Consider the following 20114-nt stretch of genomic DNA (forward strand, 5'->3'; position numbering starts at 1 on the left):
GCCAAGGCTTGATTTCCCCTCAGCGGAGTGCCCTCTCCTCGCTCACGTATCCCAGAGTCAGCGCTGACCTGACGCAGCTCAGGCACTGTGCACTCCCCTCGAGAAATCACCCAAGGAGCCGAACTCCTGGGGGATAGGCCCTCAGACCCCGAGTGAGAGTAGGGGTTCTCAGCTCTCAGCGGGGAGGCCAGAGTCTTATTCAGTCTTGGGCCCCGTATGCCCGGGGAGGGTTGGTGCACTGCACCGCAGGGAAGTGCCGCGAGGCGTGACTCCCCCTCAGCCCGGTGCCCTCTCCTTACTCGCGGGCCTCAGAGTCAATGCTACCAGTCGCAACTCGGGGACTGTCCACTCCCCTTGAGAAATCACCCAAGGATCCGAAGTCCTGGGGGACAGGCCTCCAGACCTCAGTGGGCGGGAGGGGAGCGCCGGGGATTCAGGGTTGCCGGCAAAGGATTCCCAAAGTTTTATTCAGCCCTATGTCCGGCAGGAGAACGCCACGGCACCCCAGTAGGGGAGGTAGGTCCAGTTTTTAGAAGGTCTTTCCCGTGGAGTGTAGTGGGAGGGCCTTTAATTTCTGCCCGCTTGTTAAATTGTGGGGCTCCAGAGCCGGTCTCATGGGGGAGGGGGACTCCCGTCCGCTTGGTGGTGGATTTTGTACCTTTTGTTTGCGTCCTTGTGATCACAACTTGCCTCAGCGGTGTTGATGTGCGTTCTTCAGCCTTCTCTCTTGGTGAGGCTCAAGTCCACCAGGACACCTACTAAATTCCTGTCCCTTAACTCTCCTTCTGGACGGGAGCCTTTGTTGAAAGCTGGCTTCAGTCCGCCATCTTGTCTCAATATTGGATTTTTATTTGAATTTTATCTATTAGATTTAAATTAAGAAGTTTATTTATGTTGGGGGAGGGTTGTAGAAGAAAAAAAATTACTTGAAGTGTGAGAATCTGAGGCAGAGGAACTTTAAGAAATCAAAAGAAACACAAATAGAAAGACACTGGCATAAGTCAAAGCCTGGAGGAAGACTCCTAGGTCTGAAAAAGAAAGAGATAAAAGCCTGGCCCTGCCTAGATCAGAAGCAAAGCAGAGAATAAGGGATGAGGAAGTCATATTAGTGGAGCTAACTTGGTGCCTGGCCTTGAAGCTGAATTTGAGAAGTTATTCTTTACTTCTGATCATAAATAACTTAAGAACTATGGCCCACCTCGAGGGAAAGGAGCAGCTGTGACCTAGGATATGTAGATAATCAAATATTGATCACTCTTTCTACCCTCAGAGCCTTGCTTGTTCCTCTGAGTGAGGATTCTTTGGGCAGAATCTGACGTGCTGTTTTTAATAAGGAAAAAGCTGTTTTTGTTTTGCTGTTCAGTACAGTATGACTACACCAGGTCAGCCTAGTAAGAAATCAAGATTTCTCAGATTGTGAAGTGTGCACCCATAACTGGTGCTGAACATTTTTTATCAGTCTGCAAACCACGTGTGCTTTGACCACAGCAATAGCAATCAACTCTAATTTTTTAAAAAAGGGATAATGTACAAAAATAGGAAAATGCGATCTTTTTAACTCCAAAAATGGTGAGTAGGAAGTGAACACTTTTCAAGCAGTGCTCATTCAGTACTGGATTCTCAGTTTACAATATATCATTAGTATTTTTTTCTTTGTAGGAAATGGTGGAATGGCCTCCTCCCAACATCTATTAATAGAACAAAAAGTCTAATCTTCTTTAAATAAGAATCTATGCAGAATGCTTGGCCAAATCTTGCTGTAGATCTCTTGGTGAGCTGCCCCAACTCACCAGTAACGTTGTACAAATTAGAAAGAGCTCCTCCTAGAGGCAGACCTCCTTGTGTCAGGACAGCTTCTCAGACATGAGGGGATGGTGTTGACCAGCTTCCCCATCACACCTGAGAAAACCCAGTTAATGGCAACATCCCAGCAGCCCTTTCCTCTTTGATAAGCTTAGAAAAAGAATTAGCATACTGCATGATGATATTTCTTTTGGCATGGATAGCAGGTGAAAACCTAAAGAGTAGATTATTTTCTGTAGATTTTATGCCATTGCTTTAGTTATAATTAACTTCATTCAAATAAATTGCAAATTAAACTACTATAACTTGGCTTTGATCAATAAATATTCACCTACATTATATATTTATACACTTACTTAAGAGTTGGAGAATAGTTCCATACAATGCAGACTAAAGAAAGAATTGGATTATTTTACCTAAAGAATAAAGACAGTCTTTTCCTTGAATATCCTGCCAGAGGAACCTGCCAGATGTTCTCCATCTTTTCTGAGTGCAGAAAAAAGGAAATCGGCTTTAGTACATAGAAATGTCGGCCCTCAAAAGACTATCCCAGCAAAGAGAATAATAAAATTAGTTTATGAGAGAACTTTTTCCTCCGGGTAGATAGAATCTTACAAATAAGCTTAAGGAGTTTATTACCCACATTTTTAAAATTCAGTTTTTGCTTTCTTTTAGAAATGTAAAGATAATTGGCAGATAAAAATCAGCATTAACTGTAAGGGAAATTAGTAAAGGTATATAGAATGGGAATCACACATTCATTTCTTGTGGGAGAAAACTGATTTTTGCACAGAACAATACCCCTGCTTGTCTAGAACAATAAAGGGTTGACAAAATGTAGGTTGGAGGAAAGGTCAACAAAGTAGTTAGTTTCAAATAACAAACTTTGGCCATTGTGGTCCTGTAACACAAAATGCCATTACATAAAAATAGTGGATTAAGACTCGATGCCCATAGCACAGTGGTTACCGTGCCAGCCACATACACTGAAACTGGTGGGTTTGAACCCAGCCTGGGCTAGCTAAAAACCAAGGACAACTGCAACAAAAAACAGCCAGGCGTTGTGGCGGGCGCCTGTAGTCCCAGCTATTTGGGATGCTGACGCAGGAGAATCACTTAAGCCCAAGAGTTTGAGGTTGCTGTGAGCTGTGACACCATAGCACCCTACCAATGGTGACATAGTAACACTCTGTCTCAAAAAAAAAAAAAAGGTAGATTAAAAAAGCGAAAGGGAATATACACAATTTCTATAACACAGAACACCACTATGTAGAAATAGTTGATTAGTAAAGCAAAAAAAGAGAGAGGTCTCTTCACTATTCTAGTAGTGAATCACTTGAGTAAAGAAATCCACTAACTGTGTCTCTCCCTTTGTGAGGGTGGGACTAGAAGACAGGAATGCTGGGTCCTACCCGGCTGTGCGACATCAGGTAATTAATATTCCTGATCCCCAGTCCTCTCACTTGTAAAATGTCCATGTTACTTTTCCGCTTTTGTAGGAATTCCTTACAGTCTTTATCTTTAAGACATCAGGATTCTCCAATTTTAGTGTACATCAAAATCACCTGGGACCATGGTAATAGTGTAGATTACACCCCAGAGATTCTGAGCCCTTCTTCAGAAATTCTGACTCTGTAGATAGGGTCCAAATAATCTCTTTCATATCCTCTCTCCATGGTGAGATTGCAGAAAGCCAAAAAACACATTCAAGAAATACTGGAATAAAATCTAACTTTGGGGAGAAAAGGGGATATGTCTTATTAGACCAGCAGAATCAGGGCAAACAGTAGATATCCAACAAGTGTTGATTTAATAAACTATTTTTATTAAAACGTTCCTTCACGTTCATGATATTAACTGATTATCATTACTGATTCTCTACAACAAAGAAAGGGTCTTTCTAAGGCAGGAAAGGCAGGGTAGGTTCCTCAGTAGTTACAAATTAATATAGAAGTGCTCCACAAAATTAAAAAATTAAACACCATAATTTCTTTTCAACATCGCTCCAATATTCAGTGTAAAAGAAAAAAAATGAATTCTGCATCTGTGTACTTTTTGCCAGGTGACATAATAATGACATGCTCTTTTTAATACTGAAAAAGGACTAACTCTTTACAATAAAGAGAAAATCGAGCTGTCCCTTCACCCCAGCAGCTGTCTCTTGCACCCCCTCTGCCAGATGTCGCCCTTGCTCTGCGGGGTCGGATCCTGCCCGGGGCGCGCGGGGAGGGCGCCGGTCTCCGCGCTTTCCGGTCTCAGGTCGCGTCTCCCATATACATTAACACAGACATTAGTTTCACTTTTTTCTTGAACAGCTAATCACTTGGTAGCCAACACCCAACTTTGGCATTGCAGGTCAGATCCGCTGAGAAGGACAGAGAAGTTACTCCAAGCTAGAAAATACGAAATAAGCTTCGTGGAAGCTGCGCCTAGCACAGGCCTCTGGGCCTCGGCCCGGACGGGAAAGATTTATTTTCAATTACAGATCTGAGCTTAACGCGAGGGCCTGGGGAGGATTCAGATCACCGCGTCTTCTAAGTTGACCTTCTACTGCTCAGGATATTTCCCTCGCTACTTACTGGGAGCCTGTGAACTGAAGAACCTTGTTAGCTACCGCAGAAATTCCCGGGCTGGAGAAACGTTTGAAAAATCCTCTCCCGGAAAGCCGGTGACTTGAGTCACTTTCTCTTTGCTGAGGATTCTGTGGCTAATACAGCGAGAGACACGGGCTTCAGACGGTGCCAGACTACTAACGGGCTATTACCATCTTGTTTAAACGTCAGCCAAACCCAACAGCCAAACTAATTCAGAGCTACAGTTAGAAACCAGATGCCCCCTGGCCGCTGGCGCGCGCGCGAGCTGAACTTAGTGGCTGCCCCAGACGGCTCGGGTCCGGGCCCCTGCGCCAAAGTGCCCCGTGTGGCCTCATGTGGGGCACACAAGCTTTTCTGTTAAGAACTACTGATTGCAGCTTCCTAGGGAAAAAAATATATATATATTTCTTTGTAATTTAAAATTTGAGTACTGTGAAACGTGAAAAATCCTTCCAATTTTAGCAGAGGTCTGACTACTGGGAAGTAGCTAATGTGCTTTCTTTATGTTATAGCTTTCACTCTTCCTAATCTGAGACTTTTCTGTCTTTATACATATGTTTCCAGATCATGTTATATAGAATACTTACACTATTCTTGGTTTCCACATTTGAATCTAATTATTACGCCAATACTCATAGGTCATTGTGTTAGAGGAAAATAAACACTGCTTCACTCAGTTCATCTAAGGAATACAGTTTTTCCTCAGTGACTGTGTCTACAGAACGCTGGGAACAGTGCCAGGGTCTTCTGGTATCTATAAACACAGGATAGTCATAAAAAATTATCAAAGTCTCTCTTCTGATACGTATTTTTAACTAACTTTTTTCCAAAATCAAAGGTACTAGAAATAGTCACTTCTAACTCCACAGACACCTACTGTGGGATGTACACAGTATTGCAGCTGACATGGGGTGGGGGGTGACACAGGGACAATCGCAGTTCAGTGTTGGCACATACAGGCAGTCCCAGGTTATGACAAGATAGGTTCTGTAAGTGTGTTCTTTTTAATGCTTATTTTTTTTTTTATTGTTTGGGATTCATTGAGGGTACAAAGAATTAGATTACACTGATTGCATTTGTTAGGTAAAGTCTCTCTTATAATTGTGTCCTGCCTGCAAAAGCATGCCATACACTGTGACCCCTCTGTCCCCTCCGTCCTGCTGTCTCTCTGCTCCCTCATTCCCCTACCCCCCCACCTAGTATTAGCTCATTTACTGCTTTCATATCAGAATTGAGTACATAGGATTCTTGCTTCTCAATTCTTGTGATGCTTTACTAAGAAGAATGTGTTCCACCTCCATCCAGGTTAATACAAAAAATGTAAAGATGAGTAATATTCCATGGTATAAATATACCACAGCTTGTTAATCCATTCCTCGATTGGTGGGCATTTAGGCTGTTTCCACATTTTGGCGATTGTAAATTGTGATAATCAGTCTAGTGCAAACGTCCTGATGATAAAATGACTTTTTTTCCTTCTGGGGAGATGCCTAGTAATGGGATTGCAGGATCAAAAGGGAGGTCTAATTTGAGTGCTTTGAGGGTTCTCCTTACTTCCTTCCAAAAAGGTTGTATTCCTTTGCAGTCCCACCAGCAGAGTAAAAGTGTTCCCTTCACTCCACATCCATGCCAGCATCTGCCACTTTGAGACTTTGTGAGGTGGGTCATTCTTGCTGGGGTTAGGTGCTATCTCAGGGTAGTTTTAATTTACATTTTTCTGATGTTTAGGGATGATGAACATTTTTTATGTTTGTTAGCCATTCATCTGTCTTCTTTAGAGAAGGTTCTGTTCATGCCTCTTGTCCAGTGATATATGGGATTGTTTGGTCTTTTCTTACTGATTGAGTTCTCTATAGATCCTAGTTATCAAGTTTTTGTGCAATTCATAATATGCAAATATCTTTTCCCATTCTGAAGGGTGCCTTTTTGCTTTGGTTGTTGTTTCTTTAGCTGTACAGAAGCTTTTCAGTTTAATTAAGTCCCATTTGTTTATTTTGTTGTTGTTGCAATTGCCATGGAAGTCTTCTTCGTAAGATCTTTACTCAGGCTGATATCTTCAAGTGTTTTCCCCATACTTTCTTCAAGGATTTTTATTGTTTCATGCCTTAGGTTAAAATCTTTTGTCCATCTTGAATCAATTTTTGTAAGTGGTGAGAGGTCCAGTTTCAGGCTTTTTCATGTGGTTATCCAGTTCTTCCAGCACCTTATTGAGTAAGGAATGTTTTCCCCAGTGTATGTTCTTATTTGATTTATGAAAGCTCAGGTGGCTATAAGAAGTTAGTTTCATCTCATGGTTTTGTATTCAGTTCCAAATGTCTGTCTCTATATTCGTGCCAATACCATGCTGTTTTGCCCACTATGGCCTTGTAGAATAGCCAAAAGTGTGGTAGGGTGATATCCCCCACTTTGTTTTTATTACTAAGAATTTCCTTGGCTATACAGGTTTCTTCTGGTTCCACACAAAAGGAGGAATTATTTTTTCCAAATCATGAAAGTGTGATGTTGGTATTTTAATGGGGATTGCATTGAATCTGTGGATTGCTTTGAGAAGTATAGACATTTTCACAATGTTGATTCTTCCCAGCCTGAGCGTGGTATGTTCTTCTACTTGTTAATATTTTCTGCTGTTTCTTTTCTTAGAGTTTTGTGATTTTCTTTGTATAGTTCCTTCGCCTCTTTTTGTTAGGTGTATTCCTAGGTATTTCATTTTCTTTGAAGCTACTTTGAAGGGAATTGTGTCCTTGATTAGCTTCTCAACTTGGTTGTTATTGACATACACAAAAGCTACTGATTGGTGGACACTGATTTTATATCCTGAGACATTACTGTATTTTTTTTATCACTGCCAGGAGTCTTGTAAATGAGTCTTTGGGGCTCTCTTTAGTATAAGACCATGTGATCAGCAAAGACCAAGAGTTTGACCTCCTCTGCCCCCATTTGGATGCCATTTATTTCCTTCTCTTGCTTGATTGTATTGGCTAGAACTTCCAGCACTATGCTATGTTGAATGGTAGTGGTGATAGAGAACAAGCTTGTCTGGTTCCATTTGTAAGTGGAAAAACTTTCAGTTTTACTCCATTCAGTATAATATTAGCTGTGGGTTTGTTGTAGATAGCTTTGATCAGTTTAAGAAATGTACTACCTATGCCTCTATTCTTAAGTGTTCTAATTAGAAAAGAATGCTGATTTTTTTTCTAATGCTTTTTCTATATCTGTTGAGAGGATCATATGGTTTTTGCTTCTGTTGATATGGTGAATTACATTTATGGACTTGTATATGTTAAAGCAGCCTTGTGTTCCTGTAGGTGTGTTCTCAAGTTGAATTTGTATGTAAGTTGGAACAGGGACATTTGCCTATTACCTGTAACAGCTTCCATTTGTAAGTGCAAGTTGTACCTAAGTCAGATATTTCTCACTTGGGGACTGCCTACACTTACAAAACAACACCCAGTTTAAACTGGGTGTTTAGAAGAAGGTGGAGCATCTGTGTTTGAAGTCTTCTCAGCAACAACATTTAAGCTGAGTGTGATGAGGAGGCTGAGCAGGAGCTGAGCATTTAAACAAGCCACAGAGAAGTGGTGCTGTACAGTGAGAGCTCTGTGAATGGGAGTGATGAAGGGGTGGAGGCAGCCAAACCCCTCTCACTGCAAAGACTGAAGTATTGTGATAACTTCTGAGTGTATATTAATATTCTCCTAATCCAGGATATTTTGATAATCAAATCAAAGTCCAAGCTCATTTAGCTACATGTTACATCAGACAAGAAAGAACAGTGACAAAAGTCCTGCTAGGAAATTCATTCATTTGTTATTTAGTCATTATTTCATGGAATATTTATTCAATGGTAATTAAGCTAAGTGTCAGGAACACAAAGTCGTTCTCTGTTTATTCAGGGAGAAAGACTGATTGACCAGTGGCAATGCAATGTGTCAAGAGCTCAGATGGAGGTAAATCCAGGGTCTAGAATCTTCAATCATCTTGTCTGCATCTTTCCCAGTCCCATCTTTCATAGTTCTCAGAGGGCATTTTAAATGTTCATGGAGAGAGCTGTTCTGTTCTCCTCACTACCTTTATTTTTATTTATTTATTTGAGACAGAGTTTCTGTCACCCATGGTAGAGTTCAATGGCATCATCACAGCTCACTGCAACACTAACTTCTGGGTTCAAGCAATCCTCCTGCCTCAGCCTCCTAATTTTTTCTACTTTTTGTAGAGACTAGGTCTCACTCTTGCTTAGGCTGGTCTTGAACTCATGACCTCAAAGGACTCCTCTGCCTCAGCCTCCCAGAGTGCAAGGACTACTGTGCCTGGTCTTACCTTTATTTTATCTAGTGACGTCAACTCATATTACCATGCTATTTCCTTAATCCATGAACTTTAAGTCACTTTAAAATACTTGTAGCTAGGATAAGTTATATTATAGATTAGTTACTGCCTCCTTGGTGTTTCTGGTGTGTTCTTTGTTTGTGGTAGTGTGTTGGTACTTGTATAGGCAACGTTTGTGAGGTCAGTTATAACAGTGTTCTTCCAGGTTAGTGGTTTTTATCCCATTTTATGCAACTTTTTTTTTTTTTTTTTACAAATGAGAAACCCCTGTACTCCAAAATTTAGGAATCAACTTCAGTTTCTGCTAACAGCCTGGAGTTGGGGTGGAGAATAGGGCATGGCTGTCGGAGCCAGGGTTGGGGTTTGTCTTACTCCAGTACTGTGGGTCATTCTTGAAAGGGAAATGGTGTACATGATTCAGACCTAAGTAGACCAGGGCCTTGTCCCTCTCTGTTATTATCTATATTCAGAAGAAGTCTTGTTAAGTAAATATTTTAGTCTAATTTGGGTGAAGGAATCATAAAATATTAACATTGAGTGTACTTTAAAAGGAACAGTTTCCTGTTTGCCTTGCAAATGGTGAAACTTTGGAATTTGCTGAGAGAAACCATCTACAGGTGTTTTCTTCCCAGGCATCTTTTAACAGTTAGCTTCTTCTTTCCCTTTATACACGTATCCTAGTCCTTTATGTCCAGATGCCAGGGATTAGAAGCCTTGACCGGGTGTTATTCCCAAAGATGAGTCATCAAACAGCAAATTATCTTATAATAAATTAATTAATTAATTCATCAAAATATAAAATTTTGGAAATACCTTCAAGTTATATGATGTTAAGAAGTCTGCCTCATTTTAGAACAAGGGTTCAGTTTTTTTGGGGGGGGGTTGTTTTTTTCTCCCCCCAGAGGATATAAACAAAAAAGACATTATTTTTACTTTGTCCTTTATTGATTTCTAAGAATATAGACGGAGGCTTCCAAGAGGACACAATAATAAGGACACTAGTGTAGATGACAGATAATTATGTAGTGTCTTGTGTGTTGTTTTTCCCTACCCACTCCAAATTGTCAATTTGGGAAATTTTTGTATCATTATGGTAAAAAATATGTGACATTAAATTTAACATTTTAACCATTTTTTAAATGTACAATTCAATAATGTTAAGTATATTCCCTTTTTTTAGCAACAGGCCTCCAGAACTTTTCTATCTTGTAACACTGAAACTCTATACTCACTAAATCTTAATTCTCCTCCCCTCCTTCCCTAGATCTTGGCAACCACCTTCCTACTTTCCACTTCTGTAATTTTGATGACTTTAGGTACTCCCTAGGAGTAGAACCATATGGTATTTGGGCTTGTCACTGGCTTATTTCATTGGGCATAATATCTGTGGAGATCCCATCATGTTGTAGCATTTGACATATTTGACGTATTTCCTGCATTTGACATATTTCCTGCTTTTTCAGGACTGCCTACATCCCCATATGCATGTTTTCCTCATCCACATTCCTTCATCCAGTCATCCTCTGGGGAACACTGGGATTGCTTCTACCTCTTGTCTCTCTACTGCAAATAGTATTTTGGTGAACACGGGCTTGAAAATGTCTTGTTGAGATCTTGCTTTTAATTCTTTTGGATATATACCCAGAAGAGGGTTTGCTGGATTATATAGTAATTCTATTTTCAATTTTTGAGGAATCTCCACACTATTTTCCATAATACCTACACCATTTTACATTCCCACTGAATGTTTTTGTTTTCCCTGCTTTTACTGAAGAAGTAATTGATAATCTAATGTCCTGAAGCTCTTAACCTATGTTTTCTTGTAGGAGTTTAATAGTTTTAGGTCTTTAATTCATTTTGAGTTGATTTTTTATATTGAAGAAGGTAATAGTCCAACTTTATGCTCTTTGTTGTGCATATCCAGTTTTCCCAGTATCTTTTGTGGAAGAAACTGTTCTTATACAGTTTCTTTCTACCCCTTATACAGTCTTGACACCTTTATATAGGATCAAAGGTGGCCACATGCTCAATTTGGAGAGTTTCAAAATATACTTTAAACAGTATTGACTCCAAGGAAATAAAGAGAAATCATTCAATTATGGATATGCCTTAAGATGAGGATTTTATTTTTATATAGTGGTGTCCTTTGATTAGAACCAAACGTTTTTGAACTATGAGTCTGGTCAAGGACTAGGAGGGAGACGGGTTTGCTGGGTGTTTGGAGGTTAAGTGATAAATTAAAAGGATCTCAAAGGTCTAACAAGAAAAGAGGAGGATATAGAATAAGTCAGTGAGATTTAAAGCAGGAGACAGAGAGAATACAGAAGAAGAAATGACTGAACTTGGGGACTGGAAAGTTAAGGAAAGTTAGCACATGGAATTTCCAAGTGGAAGAATTTGAGGTTTCAAATCCTTTAGTGTTTATGATGTAAAATCCTTAATGATCTATTTTCCTGATCCCTGTCCCCAAGTCCCTAGGAGGATGCCTCCCCATCAGGTCAAGTAGTAGGGTCTCTATTTAGAGGCGCAGTAGGGTCTCTATTTTGAAATACTTAGCAACTGGACTCAAAGAGCCAACGGCAGTCATCTGTATTCAGGCAACGGCATTGATAAACACTGCAAATTTCTCTCCTACCTCTTTTAGCCTGAACTGCATCATGTGGACTAAAAAATATTATATTCCATTTAATGTCTCTAAAAATTAACCTCTGGAAACATAAGCAATCAAAAAGCCCCCCAAAAGAAGACACATTTAGGGTATAGAATCATTGACATCTTAAGTTTCTGACACCCGAGAGGCCATCTCAAATGTTAATAATCTGTTTTTTTTTTTTTTAAACGTTCTAAAAATAGTGTGGAGTGTATATGGCTGTGTTTGTGTCATAAGAGTCCTAAACATACATTGGGTCAACCAGTTAGCTTCAGGCTGCTTACTGAAAACTTTCTTCCTTCTGTATTCCTTAGGGCCCACATACCAGAATGAGGCTTGTCTGAATCCCACATGCTTCAGAACCACAAGCCGAGAGCTTGGCTGCAGTAATTATCTGCTTTTATTTATTTTCCCCTTGCCCAATTTATTTTAGGTCTCGTCTTATTTTTCCCTTCCAAGGGCCTGTGGACCCATGCTCAAGAGCCTGGTTTCTCTAACACCTGAAACTAATTCTAGTTGACAAAGTAGGTAAATAGCAAATTGGAGCTAAGGCTGCTCGTTGGGTGCAGGCAGATCAGTACCACTGGTAGTTTCCCATAGGAATGGCAGTTGCTAATGTTTTCTTGATAGAACAAATTTTTAGGTGGGAAGAGTGATAGGGTGTGAAATAAATTCTATTTTTTTGTTTACTTCCCTCCCCCTCTCTGATGTTAAATAAATTCTATTTGAACAAATAGTTGGATGATGATTGTAGCAGATATGTGGACCAGGAACATAATTTTTTTTTTTTTTTTTTTTTTTTATTTTACCTTGGATTCTTTTTTTTTTTTTATTGTTGGGGATTCATTGAGGGTACAATAAGCCAGTTACACTGATTGCAATTGTTAGGTAAAGTCCCTCTTGCAATCATGTCTTGCCCCCATAAAATGTGACACACACTAAGGCCCCACCCTCCTCCCTCCATCCCTCTTTCTGCTTCCCCCCCATAACCTTTTTAACATAGATACAATTATGCATTTTGAGAGTTAGTCTTAAGCTTAAAAGTACAAATTTTTTAAGACTTTATATTCACGCATCAATTCTGGAAAATTGAGTGCATATACATGTGGGAGTGCATGAGACTGGGGTGTGTGACAGCACAGGAGAGTGTGTGACAGTGTGAGAGTGCACGAGAGCATAGGAGAGCACATGATTTTGTTCTGGTACATTCTGCCACTTCCCCCTGAGAAAGGAAAAGAGTTTGTTTGCATAGTGTTACTGTTCTATCTTACAAAATAATAGTATGTCAATGAGTGAGAGCAACAATTAGTCACACATTTTGGGAGCTTTCAGTGAAGGTGAGAAAAAGCCAGATGAAATTAATGACTATTCAGAATGATTTAAGAGGTATTAAAGGGGAAAAAAATCATCTTCTTCAAAGTAATCATGAAATAAACAGCACTTTCAGGAAGCTACAAAATTGAGTTCCTCCGCGCTGGTCTGGGACTGAGTGCTCCTGTGTGAAGTCCAGCTGGAGGGTCCGAAATGATTATGTTGCTGAGAACACAAAGTTGAGTCAATTGAAAGAAAACGTAAATGAAAACTCCACTGGATAGCGAGGCGTGAAAAGGCTGCCAAGGCGCATCACTGCTGTAATTAGAGTGTGTCTCTTTTGAGGTAGAGATTTATTTAAGTTTCCCCATTTTGTGCCCTTAGCTGAGCCACAGGGTATTATTTGAATATAACATCAGGAATTAAAAACTTTGTGCAAGCAGATATCACTGTACCAATTGTGAGGAGATGTGATGCAATTGGTTGGCTGCCCTTAATAAAAAAGCAGTTATCATTTTTTCCTAATGATAACTTTCCACTCAAAGTGCCTGTCTAAATTCAACGGAAGAGTCATTTGGTTTCAGATAGGTGATATAGATAGATGGAAGGATGGAAGGATGGATGGATGGACAGATAGCAACATACTCATAAAATACAATAGAGTCAAGAATAAGGGAAATTCAGTACTGTAGGGTAAAATGGAGTTGACAGAGAAATCTTGGACATTCTAAGGTTAGAATATAATGACTTTTGCCCAAGGATTTACTCAATCTTCCATGCTGTGATTTAATAGTGCAAATTTTGGAATTGAATTGATTTTGTTTAAACTTTTTCTTGAAGATAATGCAAGATTTCTTTAAACTATGTGTGCATAAAGTAGAAGTTTCTTTTCAGAGACTTGGTGTGTTTTTATACTAATATTATATCAACACAAGGGTGTCTAACCAATCTACCAAAGTGGTGAAAACAGTGCAACTAAAACTGGAATTATGGAGGGGACACTATTTAGTTAATATGGACATAATTGTCTTATTACCATGATCTATCTACTACACACTGAATGATGATAATTTTATCAGTAAATCAATTCTGTATGGATGTAAAGATTCATTTAAATATAACTGGATTTATTCGATATTAATGCAAGGAGAGTTAAATGTAAACCCTCATTTTTCACAGAGTGGCAAACAATATTCAGAAATGGAACTTAGCTGAATAAATTTGTGGTATAGATAATTGGTAATGAACTACCTTGTTCTCTTATTCTCTCTTTCTCTGTCTCTCTCTCTCTCTCTCTCTCTCTCGGACATGCACGTACACAGGCCTCCTCTGTCTTCTGAGCACTCTTCCAATCTAATGTATGGTGATCATTTCATAATACTGTATTCAGGGTTCATACCAGCTTCCTGTCTTTATACATAAAAGTATTTGCAACAGAATCCTATAAGAACTAAGGGTTCTCAAACTGCGGCCTGTGGGCCCCATGAGGCGGTGTGATTGTATTTGTTCCTGTTTTGTTTTTACTTCAAAATAAGATATGTGCAGTGTGCATAGGAATTTGTTCATAGATTTTTTTTGTTTGTTTTTGTTTTTTTTTTAAACTATAGTCTGGCCCTCCAATGGTCTGAGGGACAGTGAACTGGCCCCATGTTTAAAAAGTTTGAGGACGCCTGAAACTAATGATTCTGTCTTATATCAAAGTTCATTTAGTAGTCCATGTAGTTAACAGAGTCCCCTGCTATGCTTTTTGTTTTGTATTTTATTATGCTTTAATTTATATGAATATTAAATATTTGAAAATGCTTCTATGTGAGAAGGCACCATGAAATTTCCCTTAAATTATTATGCAAATTCAATAAAAGGTCATGAATGTGACCTGAAAGATACATTTATTTGGAATGTATTTTTAAAAGTTTAGCCTCAATTTGAAGGATAATTAATATTTTTAAGACTGCACACTTAGATACACACTAACACACACACACACAAATAGTTAGAGATTGTGTTTTTGTTTCTTAGCTTTTTTGATCTTGAATCAAAAGAAGGACAAACTAATTTATTTAAATTTTCAAAATTATTCAACAAAATGTGTATTGATGCTTTTCTATAGTGATCCTAAAGAATTTCTTGTCGGTGTATCCATTTTGGTTATAGAATTATTTGCTCAGCTGACAAATAGTGTTATCATAGTCTGGTTTACACAAATACAATTGGCTTATTTTACAAAATAAAGAGGTATATTTCAAATTGAATAAAATAAAAATAATTTTTATCCTAAGCCTTGACCCATTACATCAAGCTTCTATAATATCTGTGCAATAAGAGAAAGAACTTATTTTTAAAACTTTGTTTATAAACTCAGTGAGATTGGAAGTGTATAATTAATTAATCAATTTATGTCTAATATGACTCCAAATGCTTTCAGCATAATGTATGAATAATCCATAAGGTGAGATGTTTATGAAACAATTTCTACTCTTTTATTTATATCAAATGCACAAATATATTAGAGTAATAGATGTTTATTTTACAAATTATAATAACACATTGTAAAAGCTACTAAGTCAGCAGTAGCTTTTGGCTCCTCCCTCTACTTTCTGTATATCTCACATGGTTAAGAAAGTCACTGAGCTCTTACTGGCACAGTATTTTCCTATCCATTGTCTTTCTTCATTTCTATGTCCCATTCTGTCAGTTCAGATCCTTATTATCTCTCCTGCACCACCTTCTAGTATTCAATATATATGCCTCCTTATTATCAGGTTCATTATAAAGCAGAGCTTTAATCATTGTAGAAATGATATAAATCTGAACTTTTTCTTTTTCTCTTTCTTTTTTATTGTTTGGGATTCATTGGGCCTACAAAGAATTAGGTTACAATGGTTATATTTGTTAGATAAAGTCCCTCTTGTAATTGTGTCCTGCCCCCAAGAGGTGTGCCGTACACCGTGACCTCCCAATCTATACCCTCCTCCCTTCTCCCCACTTGCTCTTTCCCCTACCCACCCCTGTATTACCTCATGTACTGCCTTCATACTAGAATTGAGTACATTCCATTCTAGATTCTCCATTCTTGTAATGTTCCACCTCCATCCAGGTTAATACAGAAGATGTAAAGTCTCCATCTTTTTAGTGTCTGAATAGTATTCCATGGTGTACACAGACCACAGCTTGTTAATCAATTCCTCGGTTGGTGGGCATTTAGGCTGTTTCCACATTTTGGCAATTGTAAATTGAGCTGTGAGAAAACAGTCTAGTGCAAACGTCCTGATGATAAAATGACTTTTTTTTCCTTCTGGGTAGATGCCTAGTAATGGGATTGCGGGATCAAATGGGAGGTCTAAATTGAGTGCTTTGAGGGTTCTCCATACTTCCTTCAAAAAGGTTATATTCGTTTGCAGTCCCACTAGCAGTGTAAAAGTGTTCCCTTCTCTCCACATCCACACCAGCACCTGCAACTTTGAGACTTTGTGATGTGGGTCATTCTCACTGGGGTTAAGTGATATCTCAGGGTAGTTTTGATTTACATTTTTCTGATGTTTAGGGATGATGAACATTTTTTATGTTTGTTAGCCATTCATCTGTCTTCTTTAGAGAAGGTTCTGTTCATGCCTCTTGTCCAGTGATATATGGGATTGTTTGGTCTTTTCTTACTGATTGAGTTCTCTATAGATCCTAGCTATCAAGTTTTTGTCTGATTCATAATATGCAAATGTATTTTCCCATTCTGAAGGGCATCTTTTTTGCTTTGGTTGTTGTTTCTTTAGCTGTACAGAAGCTTTTCAGTTTAATTAAGTCCCATTTGTTTATTTTGTTGTTGTTGCAATTGCCATGGAAGTCTTCTTCATAAGATCTTTACTCAGGCCAATATCTTCAAGTGTTTTTCCTACACTTTCTTCAAGGATTTTTATTGTTTCATGCCTTAGGTTAAAATCTTTTGTCCATCTTGAATCAATTTTTGTAAGTGGTAAAAGGTGCAGGTCAAATTTCAGTCTTTTTCACATGGTTATCCAGTTCTCCCAGCACCATTTATTGAATAGGGAATCTTTTCCTCAGTGTATGTTCTTATTTGATTTATGAAAGATCAGGTGGCTATAAGAAGTTAGTTTCATCTCATGTTTTTTTATTCAGTTCCAAATGTCTATGTCTTTGTGCCAATATCATGCTGTTTTGATCACTATGGCCTTGTAGTAAAGCCAAAAGTGTGGTACAGTGATACCCCCAGTTTTGTTTTTATTACTAAGGATTGCCTTGGCTATACAGAGTTTCTTCTGGTTCCACACAAGAAGAATTATTTTTTCCAAATCATGAAAGTATGATGGTCACAGCTCATTCCTGACACCACTTGTCAGGGCCCACAGCTGGCCAGGTCTCCGGCCTGGCTTCCCTAGGTTCTGGACACGAACCGCCAAGTTACCTTGCTCAGGTACAGTTTCTCTTAGGTGCCTCAGGGCTATCTACTTTAGCTGGAAAGAGAGAGAGTGTCTTAGAGTAAAGCAGTCTTAGAATAGATGGATCTTACTCTTTATCAGAGCTTGGTAATCTGCAGCAGAGAGACGCTGTGCTGGCGTTCTGCAGGCAGGAAAGGAGACAGAGTCAGAGTAAGTGACTCCGTGATAGAATGCGCATGCCCCCGACTGCCTGCTCCTCCAGCCTGATATAAGGCTGATCTCATGCCTCTCAACACCACTGCTAATTCCCCAATGCTCTCATCTCGTGAGCTCTCATGCTTGTTAGGAGAGCTAAATCCCTCTCTCCATGCCCTTTTCACTAAAGTGTTCCATTGAGCTACACAGGTATTTCTTATAACTCTCACTCCTAGCCATAGGCTATACGGGCTGCTACATATGATGTTGGTATTTTAATGGGGATTTCATTGAATCTGTGGATTGCTTTGGGAAGTATAGACATTTTCACAATGTTGATTCTTCCTAGCCATGAGTGTGGTATGTTCTTCCACTTGTTAATATTTTCTGCTGTTTCTTTTCTTGGAGTTTTGTGATTTTCTTTGTAGAGGTCCTTCACCTCATTTGTTAGGTATATTCCTAGGCACTTCATTTGTTTTTAACCTACTGTGAAATTATTCTACACTCTTGCTAATTGAGCATCTTTTTCAGTTTGGCGTTTAAAGTATTCCAGAATGTGGTTTCAGATGATTACTGGTACAACTTTCCTGCCTAATCAGGCACCATCACTGATTGACGTGCACAGGTTCCCACACTTGCAGGGTTGTGTGTGATTTTATGGAGTTTATAAGACCCCTCCCCTACAAGTCTGAGAAAAACACCCCTGCTTTACACCCTCACTTTCTACCACTCTGTGCTCAGACCTTCAGTTCCACCCATGTCGGTGCGCAAGCAACTGAAAGACCCACACGGTGTTTTAAGTGAAGTGCTCGTTCCAAAAGCCCCGGCATATATCCACCTGGTAATTCAGCCCCTGCAGTGTCTCCCTGCAGGTCCTTTAGATGCTTTCATCCCCTTTATCTGCCTCTGTTACTTGGACAATTTGGGAGACATTTAGGGAAGATAATGTCACTTTTCAGATTTCAGTCCCTACTGTCTTCCTAAACTATTTTATTTTGACAGAAAATAATTTTTGCGAAGGAACTTGGGCTGTATCCACCTTGATTAACACAGGCTTCATTTGTATTTAAAGTCTATGTCTACTTGCTTCATGTCAACTTAAAAGGTATCTTTTTATTTCTCTTTTTCAGGTTTCTTGAGTACAGGGGATCAGGCTGCAAAAGGGAACTATGGACTCCTCGATCTCATACAGGCTCTAAGATGGACTAGTGAAAACATTGGATTCTTTGGTGGTGACCCCTTAAGAATCACTGTTTTTGGATCTGGTGCTGGGGGTTCATGTGTCAATCTACTGACTTTATCCCATTATTCTGAAGGTAACCGTTGGAGCAATTCAACCAAAGGTATTATGCAGGTTGCAAATTTTGACAATTTTGGTGTCTGCATGCCACCACCATCAGCAGTATGTGATGCTCTGTATGCATTTCTCTGTTCACACTGTTAGGTTGAACTCAGTAACTGTTTAAAGCTGTGTTTCTTCAGCCTTCCTATGCATGTTTAGATTCCCTTCAAACTCTCTTCTTTGTCTCCTGTGGAGCTTGGTAAGGATGCCCTTTCCTGAGAACTCCAGGGTGGTCAGCGCTGTGGTTACACTTCTTTCCTTCACAGGTGATGTGGGAGAAAATCAGACAAAGACATTCACGTTTCTATCATCTTTATTTATTCAATAATCAAAATCAAAGATGAGTTTTTTTTAAATGTAAGAATTGTGTATAATCTACTTTCAAGACAATGGACATTTAAAACCCTTTATTATTATTAAGCTAGCAAAGCTACCTAAGCTTGTTTGTCTGGAAACATGTGATTTCACTTGTCTGAGTAGAGAATGGAGGTTTGATTATTTGCGTGCATGATCCAAAATTGTCAAAGCATCAAGGTCACTAGTAGAGCTTTTGATTAGAAAGAAAAATATGTTTGATTTTGTTCTTTTTCTACTTTTATCTCCAAAAGTGTTTTTTATTTTTCCTCCCAAGTCTGAAAAAGCAGCATGAAGCACAGAGGCTGCTTAAACCTATGAAACATTTCTCTTGTTTCCTTTTTCTGGCTTTGACATCCTTTTTCCAAAGTGCTCATCATGTTGTTTCTTGTGGGCTCCATATCCGTTTTACCTTGTGTTTAATCACCCATTCTACCTGCATTATTAATTGGAAATATCCACAAGAACAGAAGAGTTTTGTTGAAGAAGTCTGCAAAGCAAATAGTTTGTCTTCATTATTTATAAGTAATAGAAAGGAAGGCAGAGACTAAACATAGACCATCTTGAATTTTCTCCTCTTTAATTATCATATATATATGCATATATATCTGAACAAAGTACACACTGTCAAGTTTAATTTGTGAAGCATCTTACTTTATACACTGAATTTTGTGATAAGAGAATGAGACATAGGACATTTGTTTTTGGTATCAAAGAACCATTAATGTGAAATTTCAAAAGAATATCCAGTCATTAAATATATATTAAATATATATAATATATATAAATTTATACATAAAATATGTATAACTTATGCATAAAATATATAATATATACATAAATATATTTTATGTATATAATATATATTTAATATATATGATATATTAAAAATATATGATATAATTATATATGATGTAATAGTTAATATATTATATATTAAATTATATATGATATATATTATATAATAATATATACATATGTAATATGTATAAGGATCATACATTATCATAGACTTAATTTTTTTTTTTTGGTTTTTTGTTCTTTTGTTTAGCAGGCCCAGTCCGGGTTTGAATCCACCACCCCTACTGCACGGGGCCAGCACCATTGAACTCTAGGTCCCTGGCCATAGACTTAATTTATTGACACTG

At 38.5% G+C, this 20114-nt stretch overlaps 1 protein-coding gene across 6 annotated transcripts in view; it reads left to right on the top strand.

Moving 5' to 3' along the window:
• NLGN1 (neuroligin 1) overlaps positions 1–20114 on the top strand; it is a 1028955-nt gene that overhangs the window by 1001918 nt on the left and 6923 nt on the right. For 4 of the 6 annotated variants that reach the window (XM_053573118.1, XM_053573117.1, XM_053573116.1 and 1 more), the window contains one exon: positions 18401–18613. In XM_053573118.1, coding sequence (XP_053429093.1) covers positions 18401–18613 — 213 coding nt within the window. The remainder of the gene's footprint in view (positions 1–18400; positions 18614–20114) is intronic. The other 2 variants (XM_053573119.1, XM_053573121.1) reach the window with 1 other exon arrangement.

Source organism: Nycticebus coucang, chromosome 20 (assembly GCF_027406575.1).
Source record: "Nycticebus coucang isolate mNycCou1 chromosome 20, mNycCou1.pri, whole genome shotgun sequence".
In the NCBI taxonomy this organism is placed as follows: domain Eukaryota; kingdom Metazoa; phylum Chordata; class Mammalia; order Primates; family Lorisidae; genus Nycticebus; species Nycticebus coucang.